The sequence below is a fragment of the Branchiostoma floridae genome, chromosome 5 (genome assembly GCF_000003815.2).
Source record: "Branchiostoma floridae strain S238N-H82 chromosome 5, Bfl_VNyyK, whole genome shotgun sequence".
Taxonomy (NCBI): Eukaryota; Metazoa; Chordata; class Leptocardii; order Amphioxiformes; family Branchiostomatidae; genus Branchiostoma; species Branchiostoma floridae.
Genome location: NC_049983.1, coordinates 24,937,925 through 24,958,600, shown reverse-complemented (window position 1 = coordinate 24,958,600; position 20,676 = coordinate 24,937,925). Strand labels below are relative to the sequence as shown.

General features: G+C 39.9%; 1 protein-coding gene across 1 annotated transcript in view; it reads right to left on the bottom strand.

Moving 5' to 3' along the window:
- Nucleotides 1-20,676, bottom strand: part of LOC118416349 (FYVE, RhoGEF and PH domain-containing protein 4-like) — a 57,801-nt gene that overhangs the window by 18,439 nt on the left and 18,686 nt on the right. The window contains exons 3-6 of the mRNA XM_035821441.1: nucleotides 12,878-13,078; nucleotides 11,448-11,459; nucleotides 7,159-7,858; nucleotides 457-676 (exon numbers count right to left, since the gene is read on the bottom strand). Coding sequence (XP_035677334.1) covers nucleotides 457-676; nucleotides 7,159-7,858; nucleotides 11,448-11,459; nucleotides 12,878-13,078 — 1,133 coding nt within the window. The remainder of the gene's footprint in view (nucleotides 1-456; nucleotides 677-7,158; nucleotides 7,859-11,447; nucleotides 11,460-12,877; nucleotides 13,079-20,676) is intronic.

Sequence of the window (20,676 nt, the reverse complement as noted above, 5' to 3'; positions counted from 1 at the left end):
CAGACTGATCATAAGTGTTTCTTTCTTAATCTGTACTAAGTCTTCAAGATTATCAAATCTACTTAAGGGAATTGGTTTGTTTCTTCCTCCTTCAATGTTTCTTCCTCTTGCAGGGTTATGACTTAAACTTAAGTGTAACATTCTACTAGGAAGTTATTCAAAATATCCAAAGCAATGCCAAAAGAAAAAATGTCTCTTCATAATTCAGTGATATTACCAACCAACCTGATAAATCTTATAATTCACAGAAGATTATGCTTTCAAGTTGCAAATCTAAGAGGTTTCGCTCATTTCTACCTCCTTCAATGTTTCTTCCTCTTGCAGGGTTATGACTTAAACTAAAGCGTAACATTCAAGGTTAACATTTGATAGTTGTGAAAAAAGAGCCTTTTTAGTCAGTGACGTACCAACCTCACGAAACTATTAACAAAAGATTAATGAATTGATGTTGCAAACCTGAGAGGTTTCACTCGTCTCTTCCTCCTTCAACTCCTCTTCCTCTTCCGGGGTGGAGTCCCCATCTCCGCTGTCCTCTTCCTCCGAATCCTCCCCACTGCTGAGGAAGCTGCTGGTGCTGGCCACACTGGTGCTTCTGGTGGAGTCTGCCTCGCTGAGTCGCGGGTAACCGCTGTCTGAGCTGCTGCGCTTACGCTCTTTGGTCATCGGGCAGACAAGGCTAGGGGGGAGGGGCATAAACATCAAAATGATGATAGAGACAAACACAATGTCAGTCACCCTTGCAAAGTTGGCCCTTAACACTGCATTGATGCTCGAAACATCATACCAGCAGTGATGCTACACTATGGTGTGCACTGCCATGGTAATTTCACAGTAATTATAGCTGTCAAAGTACAAAAGAATGCCTCCCTCGACTGCCAATTTATGTTACCAAATTGCCAGGGATGTCTGGGTACAAGTGGTGGACTTAGAAAATATTGGACAGAGAGAATTAAGGTTAGTGTGTGTTTCTGAGGAAGCTGCTTGTGCTGGCCACACTGGTGCTTCTGGTGGAGTCTGCTTCACTGAGTCGTGGGTACCCGCTGTCAGAGCTGCTCCGCTTTCGCTCTTTGGTCATCGGGCAGACAAGGCTGGGTGGAAGAGAATTGAGTATAACACTTTTTACACCGTTAAACACGATTTGGTTGTCCATGTCAGTCACCAGAAGCCAGGCCCTTAATGCCTGCATTGATGCTAGAAACATCATACCAACAGTAATGTTAGACTAGTGTGCACTGCCATTGTTATGATAAATTATGGTATTACAGTGACTAGAACCTAAAAAATTCTTTTAAATTAGAAAAAAAATTATACTGTATTCTGGTGGTGAAAGTCTAAAAAGCAGAACAGGTCCTGAAATACTGGCACAGAGAACAGACACAACATTTATTCTTAAGATCAAATATTGCTTTCAATGGTATGACTGTACATGTCTAGCAACCAATATATTACATTGTATTAAAGAAGGAAGTATACCATTCATGTTTCAATTAAAAAAAATAAACAACAGTTACTAAACAATCTACATTGTACACTGTGTTTCTCAACATTCATTCTAAACATAACATTGAAGGCAGAAGCATTCCCTTTCATTTTCAAAAAGACAATCCAAAATGGCAGGCCAGGTCTTTAACCTTGAAGTCTAAAATCACTAATCTAAACTCTGCTTTTCTCTGTGCAGTGTTTTCCTCCCAGTTTGCAGTGACCTGAACTGCCTGGGTGCCAGCCAGCCTGCTATGTTAGGGAGAACAGCTGTCTCTACATAACACTAGGCAAACATGACAATCCAAAATGGTGAACCCTTTAAATTTTTTTGTAATTTTGTTTCAAAATGATAACCTAAACTTTGCTGTCTTTCCTCCCAGTTTGCAGTGACCAGAACTACCCCGGGTGCCAGCCAGCCTGCTATGTTAGGGAGAACAGCTGTCTCTACATAACACTGGGCAAACATGACAATCCAAAATGGTGAACCCTTTAAATTTTTTTGTAATTTTGTTTCAAAATGATAACCTAAACTTTGCTGTCTTTCCTCCCAGTTTGCAGTGACCAGAACTACCCCGGGTGCCAGCCAGCCTGCTATGTTAGGGAGAACAGCTGTCTCTACATAACACTGGGCAAACATGGGGGGAACTTAATATATATGATCACTGTCTATAGATCACAAACATGGAACCAGAGAGGAACAAGAATGGCCAGAAATGCTAAACAAATTATAATTCAAAGAACGTCACAGGTTCATAACTGACAAAAATGCTCTATGGGAAGAAAAAACTCATCAATGAGACCAGAACGGCTGTCTCTACATAACACTGGGCAAACATGGACGGAACTTAATATACTCATCACTTTCGGCCTTTAAGGGTAGCTCACAAACATGGATAGGGTAACTCTAGCTAGTGCATTTTAGCACACAAATGTAGTAGGCTACTATGCTAGAATTTGTGACCAATACCCTAAAATAAAGGCCACTAAACTAATTTCTAACTATTGTATAGTGGTGCTTTGCTATCATTTGCTTGTTCAACAATGTCTAATCAATGTCTGAACAATGAAAAATGATGATAATTGCCACTCAAAACAGACAAAAAAATCCTTCAAATTACATGTGATGTTAACAGAGGTTCAAAGGTTCAAACAAACTTTTAACTCTATATTAATTTTCAAAATCTCACTGTGGATTTAGGACCAAGACCCCCTTCCACACCAATCTCCTGAATGGTCACTTTGCCACCATGCCATTCCAACTACCCTATTCATGAAATCCTGGCCAGAACCCTGACCATACCAGAAAGGCAGAGGAATGGCCAGAAATGCTAAACAAATTACTGAAAGAACGTGGTTCAAAAATGCAGTCATGTTTAAAGTCCGGGTAAAAGTCCAAAGGCAACCCTTACTTGTTTGGAGTTTTTGGTCTAAACATTCAAAACAAACGCCATGTTCACCTACAAAGTCAATTGAACCTATTTTGGTTGTTCAGTTCATACCAGAAAAAGATACCCGATGCATGAATCTCTCCATGGAGTGATTTAGGACTCAATCATTGGAATTGTCAGCCAATCAATTAAAAGTAAATATCCATTATACAGAATGTTTCAAGTATGTGCTTAAGTTATAGTACTGGATTAAAACGTATAGCTTAGATTTATCAACATTATACTAATAACTCTGGGAACTTGAGTTGAAAATGTAAAATATATGCAGGTTATTGTAGAATAAAGGTGCAATCATGCTTCAAGTACATAGCTTATCATATTATTCAAACTGATCAAACATTCAGCTTTGATTTGCAAACACCATTACAATGGTTTACCCTTTCAAACACACACAACCTGCTCACAACATTCCAAACCTATGTAGTGTAAGTAGAATACCTGAGAGCCTGTGTTTCCATGCAGCACTGGTTTCCCTGTTAGAACACACAGACCATACATGCCCCAGTTACAAGCCAGGACTCACAGCAGAAATATGGCAGATATCACCATAACTCTGGCCTGCGTTATCAGATGGCATTCCCATGTGACTTCTGTAGTACATCATACCACTGACTGCCCTGGAGTCTACCTCTGACCGGTCAAATACATAACAGTCAACCCGGCAGACTTGGACAGTACATTGCACATACTGACATAGCAATGATTGAAGATTATCATGACATTGTACATTTTTGTATGACAAGAGATGTAAGACCATGTTCATTCAGTAAATGTTAAAGAAAAGTGATGGGTGCATTTGTTTTTATAAAATGTAAATATTGTTTACCTGGATTCAACCTTCATAAACATGACAAGAGAGACTGTAATAAATTTAGCATTTAAAGGACTTGTTTCTGATGCAGAATTGGTCTCATATTTCAGCTTTCATTGGTTGCATAATTCATATATAAAAGCTTGTTTGAAATACCAAGGCAGCTCCAGTTAGCAATTTGCAGAAAGCAGAGAGCATCATGAAATTGCAATTTGTGAAAATTAAGCCAAAAGAAGGCAGGTGTTATACCAGAATGACATACAAATTGTATTGCAGAAAACAAACATCGAAGGCATTTCTCACCATGAAGTTCAGCCTGTGGTTGTGCCAAATATCAGATTTTCTGCATGGCCGATAATGATTCAGATAATGAGTCAGACATTTTGTTATGTAGATCAGAAGAATGATGTAATACTGTGTAAACTTGGGCCCACACTTGACCCAGTTTCTTATGAAAAGAACTCTTAACCATTCTCTCTCAGAAAGGACTCCCCCTCTCTCTATCCGGTTTAGCGTCTATTGTTCCCTGTCTTGCAAGGATTTGACGTTGCGGGATGTGTTTAAGATCTGATTGCTGACCTCCAAGAGATCAGGCAAAAAACAACTTACATCTCGACTCTCATAATCATAAATAAAACTTTGCAATGCCTTTGAGGCTAACCCAATTCTTAATAGTTAGTAAAAGCTTGATTGTCTGACATTCCTGCTTCATTATTTTTCTTATTTAAAAAAAAGACCAGCACTCCTAAAATTCAGCAAAGGTATCAACTCTCAAATGCTACATGACACTAATGGGTCTATGACACTTCCTTTTCTCTATCATTGTTTATCTCACCTCCCTATAGTCCTGCAAAAATTTCTTCTGATTTAATGAATAGACCAGCGCTCATATACAATTCAGGAAATGTTATATACATTGTAGATGCTAAATGACATCTATAAGATTTATCAATGGCCATACCACATTGCCTGTTGTTAATTATCATCCTTAATATTTCACCTTCCAGGTACTGCAAAAATGTGACAACCAAGAAATGAAATTAATATGGCCTTATCACAAGCTATCTCCAAGTAGATTGGATACTGAACAGTCATATACAATGTACCAATGAGTATAACCACCTGGGGAAATCCCATGCAGACCCCTCTAACCTCCCCTGTCTCACCTTGGTCTTACATCACGTCACCTGCCAACAACTCACCTGAGGTGACCTGACAGTGTAATAAACACCTGTATGGCTGCTCCTTTTCCTTCCTCTTTTCTCTATTCATAAGCCAGATAAAGTAGAAAATGATCCGTGTTTTTATGCCTATTATAACCAATAGTTCTGCTTACAAGTACTTGATGTTTACAAGTACCCATTGAATGTTTTCGCCACTATTTACCTGTGTTTGTGCTATGTGCATGTGAGTATACGTAGACAGGAAATGGAGTTCTCTTCAGAACTTGTGAAAATGAGAACCAACGATTTTGTATATACCTGAGTGTATTCATTTAAGCCTATTCAGGCTGTCAAAGGCTATATCAGCCACTGTCATTACAGTGTACATACCAGACATGTTCATGATTCTATTATGTTCTGCTGAAACCATGCTGCTGATAGTGATATGATTCATTATGAAGTATGAAATGATCCATGTCTTGACTCCTTTTATACAACCATTACGGTTCTGCTTTCAAAGTACATGCATCAGCTCAGGTAGTCAGAATTTACCAGAGACTGTCATAGCACCCCAGACAGACTTTGTTTTGCTGTTACTGGATATTGGTTTGACTTTGGTAGTTCCTCATCTGCCTTAAAAAGTAAGGCTTAACAATAACAAGCACACTCAAGTTGTTTAGCCTGGTATCCAGCCTTAATATAGCTCCCGAGTCTCTTCTCTAATTGCAAAGAGGAGAGAAGAGACTCGGGAGCTATATTACGGCTGGATACCAGGCTACAAGTTGTTCACACGTCACTTCAAAATCCTTTCACAGTCACTGATTCAGCCAATATACATGATTGTATGAAAGCTTTAGACATTTTATAAGCCCTGAAATATTAGGGATTTGGGAGAGCTAGAGTCCTAAGAGTAAAAATAAACAATGTAATATAAGCTGAGAAAGGACTGTTTCATGCTGTCCAAATACTTTGTCAGAGTATTACAAACGATCATGATAATCATTGCACTAGATAATGGATTTAAGTTGCATTCCTGTAATGCCTGTAATGAACTTCCTGCATGAGTGGGTGAGTGAGATGGCTAAATACAATGCAGCTCTGTACTCAGTGAGTTGGGACAAATTTGGGAACACATAAATCTAAAACAGGACTTTACAGCCGAACTCTAAGAAGGAAGGCTTGGCAAAATGATCTCAGCCTCAGGAGGAATTAAAAATAGCTCTGGTCTTGGACTCAAATGTGTCTAGCCCATTCATTTAATTTATGTTAAGTTAAATCCTCATATACTGACTTGTTACTATTTTGTACAGGCTACCTTGCAAATCAGTTACTCAGTTAATTAATGGGACTACCTATCCGTTATTACCATAAATAAATAAACAAATAAATAAGACTCTTGTCTTCTGTCCAAACCGAATGTTATTGCCCCCAGACAATGAGTCACTCACAGTTAAGTCTTAACTTCCTGTACAAAATAACTTCCTTTGGCATTTAACATTTTGTGACTGACAATGATATTATTTTGTAGACTGGAATCATATTATATCACCTTCTATTGCTATGATTGCTCTTTTCCTAAAATCTGTGCTTAAGCTTTTGTTTACCCAACAAAAGTAAACCCATGAGCGCCAACAGTAATCATCAACTATCCTAGATTACACGAGTCCTAAATGACATTAGATATATACGAAGTATTTTAAAATGTCGACTGAAATCATCTGACCTTTCATTGCTTGTAACTGCTTTGAAGTTTTTTTTTTCCTGAACTGAGTGCTTTGTTTATCAAACAATAACAATGATCATGATTGTAAATAAGTCCCTGAGCACACACAACAGCTTACCTGTCTTGTTCAAACAACAGACTTATCTTACATTTCATGGTTCAGACAATTGTACTGTAGACTGAAATTACCACAGTTTCTTTTCTCACCCGAAATCTGTGCAATGTTTACCTCCAAATTCTGCCCAACAAAAGCTACATTATGTACTTCCCTGAGTGCACACAGTAATCATTGACAAACCGACCATAGCTAAACCCATACAGTCCTACATTTTCACCATTACCAAGAAGCAAGAAGAAGCCGAACTTCTGTCACAGTGTAAGACTAGATTTGTGATACTTATTTTACATGTTTTGACTTGTTGTGACCTGTACTTAGCTTGGTTGGGCAAAACTGTACAATAAAGGTCTTCATTCATTCATTCATTCATTAACCGTCCTATATTTAACACCTGAAGAACAACAAAGACGTACCTGTTCTCTGTGCCAGAGTGCTCTGATCTGGGGAGGGTGTTTGTCTGTCCAGCATTGTCAAACATCCTGGCCAGTTCTGTCACCCGTCCTTTAGAGGATTTAGAATTACAGGCTGACGCTTTAGGCCATGTGTCTGCCGGGTCCCCTGTAGTACTAGAAGTCCTATCCCTCCCTGCATAAGGCTGTGCGCCCAGTATATTCCCGTTGGAGAGGGTCCCGTCTTTGTTGACAACCACCGAGGTCACTTTCCTCTCCCATAGTCCGTCTCTTGTGAATGTTCCGGGTTCCATGCTGTTGTTGCCGTTCCGCTGCGCCTTTTGTGGTGAGCGAAGAAGCACGGGTTCCGCTGTGAGTCTTGTCTTGTCCGTCCTCAGTTCTCGACAAATACTCCCGCCGTTTTGCGCGGCAGAACGGGTCACTTTCGGAGACACCGAGGCAGAGCGGCCATTTTGGACGGCTGTGGCGATCTTAGAGCTCCCGTTGAACGAGCGGCTGAGCGCGCGCGGCTTCTCCGGAACTTTTGGCGGAGTTTTCTTCCTGGTCGGCTTGGGAGGGACGGCAGGGGGAGGAGCCTTGTGGTTGGGCGACCTCTGCAGCAGAGCATCATGGGTACCAGGAAGAGACTTGCTGTGGGGTCGCTGAGGTCGCACCACGCTATCGTCCAGCCGACGATATGACAGGAGCTGGGGCTTGGGAGGGACTGTAAACAAGAAACAAACACAAACGACGGTTAAGAAGGATCACTTGATTAGCTATCAAAACCAGTCCGACTAGTACATGTACGTCACAACAACAGGGACCATTGTTAGGGCGGCACCAATGTTATTTCTTGGTTCTTGGCATCAAAAACAACGTAAACGATGCAGAACTGGAAATGTCAACATGAAAACACCTGGTTGGCAAAGTCTGTACACTTGATTACACGGTTTTGTGAGGTAAATATTTTGGCCTTAGATTGAAATTTTCCTCCCTCTTAATTTGTTTTCATACTGTTGTACATGTAAATGCCTTGTTGATTTTTTAAAGTTTGTAATATCTGCAAACCAAGAAAACAGTTTGATGCCGCCTTTAGCTTACAAGTAATCCGCCCACCTAAGGACATACTGTAACTGCAGAAACTTTTGCAGTGGTTTAATGTTCGCGGTTTTTGCTGTGGCTGCTTCACCACGAACTTAAAACCACCACAAACATTTTTCCATGGCAGTAAGAGACTACAGTGCATGGTGCTACCGTGAACTTAAAACCACTGCGAAAAGTCATTTTTCCCGCTACAGCAAGATTAAATCCCCGCAAACTTAAATGCATTTACAGTAACTCCCCCCAGTCCAGTCCATTGTGTAATTCCAGCAGGGTGACACCACAGGTTATGTACACAGCCTGACCAGTCATGTGTGCCACGGGTACTTACCTGGCAAATATTTAGCAGTGCCATACCAGCTGATGCTGATTACCTCATAAATCCTGCTAGGGCAGATTCTGAGGATTGTTCTACATTTGTAAGTACCTGAGCTATATATAGGCTCACTTACTCACTCAGTCCCAAAGGCGCACCTAGTCATTAATTCAAACAGTCTAGCTCAGTAAGTCATTGTTTTATATCTCTGATGTTTTTTTTTCCATGCTGAAACAGCCCTGAATGTATATGGTGTAACTGTCAATATTAAGCCTGTTAGTAAACCACTTTGGGACAAAACGAGTGTCAGGTATACATACAATGTAATTACCGTGCTACTGGTTATTATTGTGGTAACCGTTACAGAAATTAGCCCCAAAGTGTTGAGGTTTAAGGTATACGTTGACTTTTCTTTTGTTCAGTTAGTGACAGTCACTGTTGAAAGTTACAGTATTATTAGAAATTAACACTAAAAATCATTATGGAAAATAATGCATCATTATCATGATCATAATAATGTTGCTTTGAACCGTTGCAATCACAGCTTAATCAAAGTTCTACATCATATGCCTAGGCACACCAAATTTAGAGTAGCACTAAGACTCTTCAGCAAAAACCCCAGATGCCGTTTCATACAGTACGTTTGAATCCTTTAAGCTGCTGTGTACAGCACACGGGAAAAGCATGCCTATCTAATTCTGTACTGTACTTCTCAAGGGTTTTAAGGATTTAGGAAGCTTTGCACACACAAAACATCCAGACTTAGTGATACGAAAATGGTTTTTGGAGGAAAGCCGGGAAAGATTTGATTTGCCTGAAGCATAGCCTATATTGAAAGTCAGAAATCTTGGAGTTTCAAGTCAAGGAGCTCAAAATACCAGAAAAGAGAGAGTTGAGTTGATAAACTGCTTTGTGGTATTATGAATGCAATGAAAAGTAACGTCAGTTGACCTTTATCTGACCTTTATCTATATCCATTCCCAGTTGTATTGAACAATAGGGTATTTGGGGATATCAAGTCAATGGAAGTTTGCTTTCAAATTGTAATATTTTCAAAACATTGCATGCAGTCTAAAATCTTTGTTCACTGATTTCATATCCCTAAATACCCTGTTTTAAATACAACGGTTATAACACCGCAGTCACATTTTAAGCTATCTCTTCCTCACTGCCAACCTTCTATACTTTATAAATCAAAACACATTTCTTCAAACACACTGAGCCTAGCCATGGACATACTTCACACATGTGCTTGAACTTGACCTAATAGTTTCAAAATATTGTTTAAAACCATCATCCATTGACTTGATGTTTCAAAATACCCTATTTTCAAATACAACGGTTTCCTGCAGTCATTATGTTTTAAGCTATCCCTTCCCCAATGCCGACCTTCTAAACTTCTAAGTAACTCAAAACACATTTCTTCAAACACACAGACCCTAGCCGTGGACACATGTGTTTGAACTTAACCTACCTCTAGTCAGCGGGTAATATTTTCAAACTATTGCAGTTTGAAACCCTCATCCATTGACAATGATATTCCCAAACACCCTACATCGGCTATAATATATGTAGCAGCAAGAACCAGACCTAGTCATTATAACCCTGATGATGGAGTCTGACAGACATCGAAATGTTGGAAGTGAGTACAATTTTGGTTGTATAACAGAGAACCTTACTATATATGAGTCCCAAACACTCTGTTTTCAAATACAACGGACATCTTTTAAGCAATCCCTTCCTCACTGCCAACCTTCTAAACTTTAGTGATTCAAAACAGTCACATCTCTTCACACATGCACACACAGACCCTAGCCATGGACATACTGCACACATGTGTTTGAACTTGACCTACCTCCCGTCAGCGGGTAGCCATGGATCTTAAGTTCCGACACAGAAATCTCGTTGGGCAAGAACGACATTGACCTCTTCATGGTCGCGAAATGAACCGAACCGTTACCGATTCCTTAGAAACAAGATGGCCAGGAATTTCCTCGAAGTCGTGTTTCCGTAAGAGATAAGACGAGACTCAAGTAGGCATGCATAATCTTCAAGTGGCTGTGATCTTGGATTGTAACACTTTCCAGAGGGAAATGTCGGCATGCTTTCTTACGTTTGCTACAGCGAAACACCAACGTCTAACTCGCCTGTCCGTGCGACACACACATCCATGTCTACTGCCACTAGTCCTATCCTGCTTGTTGACACCAAACACAGTGCGTGCCACAACCCCACTAGTACAACACCACAGCACACACAGCTACATGCAGCAGGGAACCATCCCTACATAACTCTAACTCTGACGTACTCTACTGCCCCTGGGGACTGACAGACCAGAAGTGGTGCACTTGGCACTCCCCCCAACGACAGTGTAACAGCAAAATATGCAGGTGTGACAGTAACTCTCTGCGGCCAAATTGTGCCTAAAGTAGAGGCCACACCAATTCAATTACTTGGTTCTCAGTCAAGTTGGAGTTAACTTAGCAATTTTGCAAGAAGAAAATATCAAAAGAGACAGCTGACAGCCATTTCTGACTGACAGTGTATACTCTCCAAGCGGAAGTTTGGTTCTGACTGTTTTTAAATGTGTTTAACGGACCCTTTTTGCTGGGCTTTCTGTTTTGTCCAGTTTTCTGGCAGGCCAAACAAACATGAAGAAAATGGGACAAAATACAAATGAAGAAAGCCTAACAAAATGCCGAAACAAAATTTTTTTTAGAGAGTAATGCTGAATGATACTGTGGAATTTGCATCCTTCACTCCCAAACTTTTTCTTCCTTCTTTATGTTGGAATAATTCTAATCTGTATTCTCTGTATAAATCTGAGAACCAACAACTATCCTTGGTGTGTCCCCCTGTATACAGCATGTGTGGTAAGTATGCAGGGATGCCTTACCCTTGTGAAAGACTGGAATTTGGCAGCAACAGAACAACAAACAGGAGAGGAATGTGTTAGTGTGTTAGCCCACACAATAAAACTACCCTGATACTTGCAAATCACTCTCAAACTGTCACCATGGTCCTTTGCTATCATGGGTTTTGAAGTCTCATCAAGGAAGAAATTGTGCTGTTAGGACAGCTTGTTTGTTAGTCAGTTAGTTTGTGAACGAGCTGCATTGGAAACTTGTCAGAGGTTTGGAAAATTTTTTTGGGGGCAGGGTATAGAAGCTTCAGGAAAAGAAGGATTATTAATTCAATTCTGTGCCTCAATTAGATATTCAAAACCCACAAGGCCCATGGACATGTGGAAAGTGTAGGGTGATTTTACTGTCATACTGTGTTGAACTTGCGTGGATGAAGGTTAGACGTGCAGGTAATAAGATACGCAAAAAAAGTAGTTACTCAAGCAACTGGATATGATTTTGGAAATGGTCAGACGTCTCAGACAACCATCCGGTGTCTTTCGTCATTGACACTGAGTTTAACTTACTGTTACTCTTTGCTGCAAGCCAAATGATTTTTATATACAATAAATTCACTTTTATAATGTACTTAATGTCAGTCCAGAATGTGCTATTTGCACTGTTCCTGGTAAGTGGCCAACACTGCATGTAAGGTTACATGTTTGTCCCTACCCTGACCTTGACTGAAGGAGGTCATAACAAACTTGTTTGCCAGCTGAGGTCAGAGGGCAGGGGTCATGTTTGCAGGTCGCCCACTCTTGGATCATCAACAGGTCATCAACAGTGTTTAAGAAAGGGACAGTCCAGAAGACAGTCTGGTGTTCAGCCGTATTATAGCCCCCGAGTTTCTTCTATCCTCTCCGCAAATATTTGGCAGACTCGGGAGCTATAATACAGCTGGATACCAGGCTAGAATTGATAGCCGATTGGAGTGAGATTTTTTTGAATCCACAAAAAGAAATACCAAAGAAGGGACAAATCAGGTAAAAAAAAACTTTGTGTAAGAAGTTGGAAGACAATGCTATAAAACGAGAATTTAGCTTTTAAACTGTCACATGTAGACAAAAGGCCTCAAATGATATGCAATGTAATTCTACCTCCGTATGAGAAAACATGTCTGTCACATCATAGTTCTTATTGCCCAGTATCCAAAATTACCTGACTATCATCGTATCATCACATTAAATTAGTAAAATATTTTGTAACACTTAGTATTGGCATATAGGGATGTCTTCTAATGAATTGAATAAGATTTCAGTGGCATTACACTTTTAGCATACAGTAACTGTGTCAAACAGGAATTAAAAATTTATAATCAATACTAAAGTACATCTTTGTGTAAAATACTGTATACTCAGTCTGAGGTAAAACAACAGTATACTAAACGAAAAGTTATCCTCAGATCAACTACAACCATCCGTACCTTTTGGTTTCTCGCCCATGTTGCGCACCATGTTGTAGAATCCCCGGCTTCCTTTCAGATCAGCTTCCAGTAGCCAGGGTTCCGAACGGGAGCGGCGATTCTTTACTTTCTGTTTGGCTGTGGGTGAGTAACTGTCGCAGTCGTCAGATATCTCATCATCACTGCTACTGGTACAGGGGGAGATGCACTCGTCTTCGGAGTCTGAAAAATAAAAAAAATACTGAAGTTAAATATCATTAAAAATTAAACTTTCTTTTAAATTCTTTGGTCATCAACTGCTGAAACATAGTTACCATTGTAAACAAGTCCATTTCGTAACTTGAATGCACAAAACTGCTTTGTACAATATATATGATGTAGAAGCATGGCCCTTATCACAACTCCATGGAGTCAACATTGTCATACATTGGCAAGTAGACTCAAATGATTCATTGCCTGTCTTTTGTTTGTCATGTACATGCACAATATGTATCAATCAATGTATCAGTTTAAGTATTTTTATCCCAGAAAGCTGTACATTCTACAAGGAAATGATTTGACCAAAAATTTAATGTGCCAAAATCACAGAAATTTAAGGGTTGAAATCAAATGTGTACAATCACCAATTATTCTTTCATCATTCTGCCCAAACTCATATCATTTGATACAGTTTCTGCAGAGAATTTTGGCAATATTCTTAAGACATTTTAAATTCTGTGCAAAAGGTCACTGTGACCTTGTGAAGATCATGTTTGCTATTTACGGTACATCGAAGGTTAAATCAAAACGTCAACCACAAAATCAAATTTTCAAGAAATTGTGCACATGTACCTTCTTTGATAGATGAACATTGTCTGAAGAAAGCCATCTTAACAACAACATTGTCTGCTCATTTCAAACATTATGAGAGGACTGTCTCACCTGCCCTTTGAAATCTAGGAATTCCCCATTGACTGTACTTATTCTGATGCAAATGAACTTGTACTGCAGGGTCTTACACACTGTATACACAACATGTATCATGTACTGTACCCTATAATTTTATAATGTATATAACCATGACAGTCAGTTACATTTGTTCACAAACACCTGTTTTCAGTTTAATTAGTGCACGTGAAAATATCCTCCTAAGTGAAGTTAACTACTGATTTCTGCATGATATATCAATCTACTCTGTTACATTTATGACTTTTATTATACATTTGTACAATATGCAATGTCACAGTGAGTTGATTTTCCTTGAATCAATCTAGATCTCTTGTTCTTGTAATACTAATAGAGGATCTCGCGGAATTTTCTCTTCCTTCCTTGGGCTTATCCATAAAGCAGAAGTAGTCAGGAAGACAGTTAATTAACTGACTACCTGTAGGTGAAGTCTAATTGCTTGAGTTCACAATTCAGAATAGAACAGGATATGTAAAATTCACAGTAAAACCAAATCCCCTGGGGCTAGTCTCACTTATTCTAACTCGACATCCGTTGACAAACTTTTGAAATTGAAAAGTCAATGTGTTTTACATTGTTGTCAAAACATCAATGAGCCAATTGTTTGGAATATCAGCAGTGCCTCCTAGAGAAATCAGTGAGGATTGCAGTGTAAGTAATGTCACTAACTGCAGTGGAAGTAAGATGCTTATTACTGGCCATGGGGAGTCGAACAATTCCCAAGGGATATCTGGCCATACTCTAGGTTCTTTTAAATTGTCACAATCGATAAAGATTGGAACTTGCACATCTTGTTTGAGTCTGTCTCAGTTTTCTGTCCTCTCTGAGTTTCTCTACACCCAGCAAAAAAGACCCTTAAGCACAATAACTTATTAAGATGCTTTCTAATAATTTATCATGATTGACAAAAAAGTTGTGTACTTCAAGTGGAACTTGAGTGTAAAGCAGTTACTCAAGTGATCTGGGAGAAACTGTTTTTTATCCATGAATGCAAAAGAGCTGAAGACAATACTGGATGTCCAATATGAAACAAGGTAAGACAAAGTCAAGCTGAAGATAATTTTGGTTTCCAGTAGGAAACAAAGGTAAGGCAAAGCCAAGACAAGTTGTCACAAGTGTTTCAAGTGTTATGGTTGATAATAAACATGAACTTCGACTTGCACCAAGCACATCTTGTTTGAGTCTGTCTGAGTTCCTTTCCAAGTCTCCCATTTCTGCCTTTAGGCTAAAACCTCAGAACATCCGGATGAGGAAACCAACAGAGTCACTGGTGGGTAAAACAGTTTGGAAAGTTCTCCCAGATGCATGTAGCCCTGGGGCAAGGCTAACGTCATGGTCGTGGGTTTGATGGTGGAGATATTGGTACAAAATGTACCACAGCTGTCTTTTTTTGTCTTCAAATTTTAGCAGACATCTGTGCTAATCATTAAACCTAGAGCATGTCTTTAAACCAAGAGAAAAGTGAGGGTTTATCTTGTGTGTTCAGGACCAGGGTTGGACAAGTTCACTGTACTACTTGCCCGATCGTCCCTGGCTGGTGAAAGTGCTTATCGGACAAGCACATGTCTTGCCCCACTTGACCGATCAGGCAAGTAATATTTCCATTAATGAACATTCTTTATACACCACACAAAAATAGATCCCATCCAATAATACAAGAATTTCATTACTGGAAGACAGTAAAAGTACATTGTACATTCGATTCCAAAAGCGTCAACTAAATTTTGGGTAATACTAAGTGAAAACTTGGTTCAGGCAAGTAAACAAAACGTTTTTACCCAATGGTACAACAAGTGAAGTTTAGAAAACCTGTCCATCCCTCAGGGGACATGTACATGCACATGTATTTGATAAATTCATTCATGAAACTGTGACAATATTGTCTGAGGTAATTTCCCCTGTTCTAAAATCAACCTCGAGGACATTTCCATGAAAAATGTTTATGGATGAGTTCTAAAAATAGATTTTCAAATTAACTGTTTTTGTTCCCTGGAACAAACAACAAGACCTTGTCCTTTGTAATGAAATTCTGCTCTAGACTTTTCCAGTTATAATCTTTCATCATGGCCAAAGAAACTTTATTTACTGGAGACAGAATATAACATAACCTTAAAAGACAATCATACAAACTGTAACTGTAGAATGGCGTCCAAATCAGTGGCCCTGAATGATATAACCAAGGAGGTTAAAGAATCACAGGAGAGAGCACAGTCATTAACACCCCACTGCGCGCTATTGTTCAGACCCTCCGGGCCCATTGTTTCCGCTATCCGGCGGCGCGTTTCTGATGACCATGATGGCCGCGGGGTTTCCCGCCATTTCTGATGAGCCCGGACGTGTCAGCCAATCACATGAGCCCAGCCATGACGTCATGCACCGCGATCCCGGCCGAGGACGACCGAGGGTTGCCGAACTGCGAGCGAGATGAGCGCAGTTTCCGCGAATTTCCTTATTTGGGAAGCGAAGGTGACGTGTGCAAACAGTACTGTTGTGAAGAGACCAAGATGGCGATCATGTCGATACTTGTTTCGGCGCTGTGCGACCAAGTTGAGTGAATTTACAGGCATTTTTGTCTCTGTATCCCCGATTTTTTTGTCTTAGAATTATGAACAATATTCTCTACTTCATGTGCCTATTAAAAAATTATTACGCTTGCCCCGCAAAAGAGACTTTTTTTCCACGATAGTAGTGGGCTTGGGCGTGCCAAATAAGTATTTGTTGTTGCTGTTTGCGATCGATTTTTGCTGTTCGTGATGCATGAATTTTGTACTCTGAGGGCTCCGTGGATGTTCATGGCAATGATGGGAAGCAAGATGATATTTCCGAGGAAATTTATTTTGTCGTTTATATCGAGGGAATTTTTGCCTCACGAGGAACGCATTTTTTTTACACAGATGGCTTGATATCTTAATTTGACAGACTTGCAATGAAAATAAAGTTGCATAGCGTTTCTCGAGCTTCTTTTAAATAGCTCCGTGTGTCCTGGGCTATGAAAGCCGACCCAGCGTTCTTCTACACCGCGTGACTTGTTGTTACACACATTTCTGTGGCCCGTAGGGAACTATGCTCGCACTTGCCTCTGGCGAAGTATCGTCACTATTGATATCTGTTTCCTTAGTAAAAGTAGCGCTGTATTTAATGAGAATCATCCTCAAAATCGCTGAAATCCCGGCCCCAAATCGATGTTCCTGGACGAGTGATGTTGAAACTGACTCGTAAACAAAGGCCCACGCTAGCCTGGCGAGATGCAGATTGGGGTAATTAGCACTTCGATGTGATTCACACTCGCGGCAAAGATCGGAACAATAGGAACGCTCTCCTCTCTTTCTTTAACCTCCTTGATATAACCCTAGTTTACCTTAGCTTTATTCCCGAGGTAAACAATACCCTTCATGAAAAAAAAACCCAGGGTATTACTATTAACGGATATCAAGTCAACATGCAGATGGTGGTTTTAACTGGATATTTTCAAAACATTACAGTTTGAAAACACCGCCCGTTGACTTGATACCCCTGAATACCCTGTTTTAAAATCAATAATACTAATAATTATGCATATAAGAAATTAAGTTACTCCATGAATAAAGGTGAACTGGCGTTACATGCAAATATTCTTTGTCAATTTGTTAAGAGGAAGGACACACTTTCCTATCAATATAATTCTCTGAAATAAGCAAAATGCCCTTAGGCCACACCAATTTAATTTCTTGGTTCACGGATTCGCTCGCTCCTATTTTTTGGAGAAAAAAAATAAAAATGAAAATTACCACTCAGCAAATTTTCACCATTAATGAAACCATTCACCAACTTTCTAGTGTAGCAAATTGGCCTTTATATTATAAGCTCCTTAAAGTGTGGGTACAGGTGCTGTTACTGTACGATGATAGTGTTTTTGTACTTTTTTCAAGCTGAAAACTTTTTTCTTTATGTTTTGGATTAGTCGTTACCTTTACCCCAACCATTTTACAATTTTCATTTTTATTTTTATTTCGCCCTCTCGCTCCATATTTTTTATGAAAAAATCCGTGAACCAAGAAATTAAATTGGTGTGGCCTTAGGCGGGCTATAACGTTATATGTTAATTTGATGATTTCTATAGAGAGGAAGAGGTAATACGTGCACCATGGCCAGAGGATATCCTCTCCTCAATTATCAAAGCTGAGGTCTGGTGTTGTGGGGAGGAAGTGGCTTGAGAAGAGGGACAGGGGTGTGTAAAAAAATAAATCGCAGAAAAGGTGGGGCTTTTCGTCTCCCTCTGCTTCCAAAAAAAGAAGTCAAACCCAACCTGTTTAGAAATAGCCAACACTAGTATTACTAATACTAATAGAGTAGAATATTGTTTATTACTGTTAAGTGTAACTTGTATATCTATAATGTTTATACCGGGTACCTGCAATTAGCCCTTGGGCATGAACTTCTTTATCATAATGCTAGGTCTGAGCCATTAATTGTTCCACCCTACTTTCTGTTACGTCCACATCTTTCTGTTTTGTCTTATTGGTTTGCGGCAATAATGATCTTAAAAATGTCTTTGTTCACTAATGAACTGTGTGTAGATGAAACGCTGATTGTACGTACATATGTACTAATGTAATGTATAAACAGAACATTAGGATAGTATTGTTGTACTTACATATCCTTATATAGATAGAAACCTCTGTGATTGTGCAGGAGAACTTTTGTCTTGGGTGCAAATAAAACTTCCAGTTTTTGATGCCCCCAAACTGCCTTTGTACACTATTGGCGTATTGCATAGAATAGGCTACAGCGGCGCTCCCGAAATATACGTCAGTTTGCGCGAAACGTGTTGCGAAATTTCGCAGAACTCACTCCGAAATTTCGCAGAACTCACTCCGAAATTTCGCAGAAAGCAGTCCGTAAGTTTGCGTAACGCACTGCGAAATTTCGCAGAACGCACTGCGAAAGTTTGCGTAACGCACTGCGAAATATCCCCCTGCGTAATCGAAACACCCATGCGAAAGCCTTCTACGTAAGAAATCTTACGCAAAATTTGGTCGTTAATGAGCAGTGATTACACAATGCAATCAACATGACAATTGATCGTCCTTATTATCACGTATTCATTGATAATTTGTAGATAATATGGGGGCTGGAAAAGCGTGGTGGGAGCGCAACTCGGAGAACGTCTGACCGCGTGCGGTCCCAAATCATGAACAACATCAAATAAGTAGAAGAATAAATTACAAACAGAAGGGTTAAGAAAAGTCGACGTAAAACTGTTACACGTTCTTTGATTGAGGACCGAAATGACATCGAACAACGCAAGACATTAAGGGTCAATGACCCGTAGATAGCGTACTTGCGTAAACCAAGGATAAACCGACACGAAATCGGCTCTACTCTAACGTTTAATACATCGTCATTTCTATGTAGACAGACTGGAAAACTATGGCAGATTTCACAAGCAAACAATCTAGTCTTGTATCTGATTATCTTAAGTTCTTGAAATGTATGTTAGCAGGCCCAATTTTAGTATTCCGCGACAAAAAACAATCATTCTCCACTTACACACTTCCCATAATTAAGTGCGAGAGGGTTCCGGATATGGATGTTACTTGGATGCTACCACAGTTGCTCAGGGTGCGAAACCAGGGTGGAACCAGCTAAAACCTTCAGTACGAGGGCGGAAAAGCATATAAACTAATAAGCTGTCTGGCGAATATAGTACAGTTATCATTTGGGCCGAGAATCTTACAAGTTTTGTGGTCAGAAGTAACTACCTAACACGTGCACCACTGTGGCTGTTAGTTGGTTTCTTCCGATGACCTCAAGCCCGGTCAAGGGCCACACCTTGGCGTTTCGTCTGCAGCCTTTGTTTTTTTCCTGTCGGAAAGTGATTAAACCATTGTCCTGTGATCGGTTCCACACCAAACTATCATCTCCTTGATGTTTTCTGTGTTCGGAATTGGTTAGAACCAATTTTCTGTGCCCTTGGAGTCAGTTCCGGAGTTCGGAGCAGCCATATCCGGAACCCTCTCGCACTTAATTATGGGAAGTGTGTAAGTGGAGAATTGTTGTTGTTGATGTGAAAATCGTGTTTCGCGTAATTTCTTCAAGATGGCCGTCGCAGCAGCAGCAGGAAAACAAGGTCACAAGGGGTCAGTGGACGACTCCACTTTTAAAGTGATATGGTAAAATATGGAAACGTGTATTCTGATGTATAGTATATCATATAGTGATTATGATATAGGAACGATTAATTTTAATTAAATGGATTTCTGTCAATTAGACACTACACAAAGTTGTTCTCGGGTCAAAGAAATGATCCTTGAAGAGAAAAGTTTTTCCACGGGACCACTTCGGCATAATGGTACATGCAGACAAGCCAAGCCTTGCGAACGAAGGATTTTGCATGGCTCCTTGTTTTATTGTTGTGACGATTTGATTCTTAGAAATGACTATGAACTTGTAATCAGCAGTAATTGAAGGTCTAATCTTTGTCGGCAGCTAGAGGCATTCAGACAGCGAAGTTGCTGGTGACTCGCGTTGTGAGTCACCCAAGCCGATTTAGGAAGGAAATTTTAATGGCGGCGCTGACGCTGGCTTCGTGTTCAGACAATTCTCATCACTGTATAAAAGATAAGATAACCACGCAAATGTCTGTCAGTTTTGACTCAGACATACGATGGCGAAGACAACGAAATGCTAGAGACGCAATGACGTTGCTGAAGAAAGTTTAGGTCAGCCGGCGTTCCGAGACATACAAGTCGACGGTTCCAACCCAACTGTTGCATGTTGTAATAATTCTTGCAATAGTTTTGAACTCATTCTAAGCCCATTCACTGTTGTGAGTTATGGAACGTTAAGCATTATGAATGTTCCAACGCAATGTACTAGTAATTATTCTTGGACTT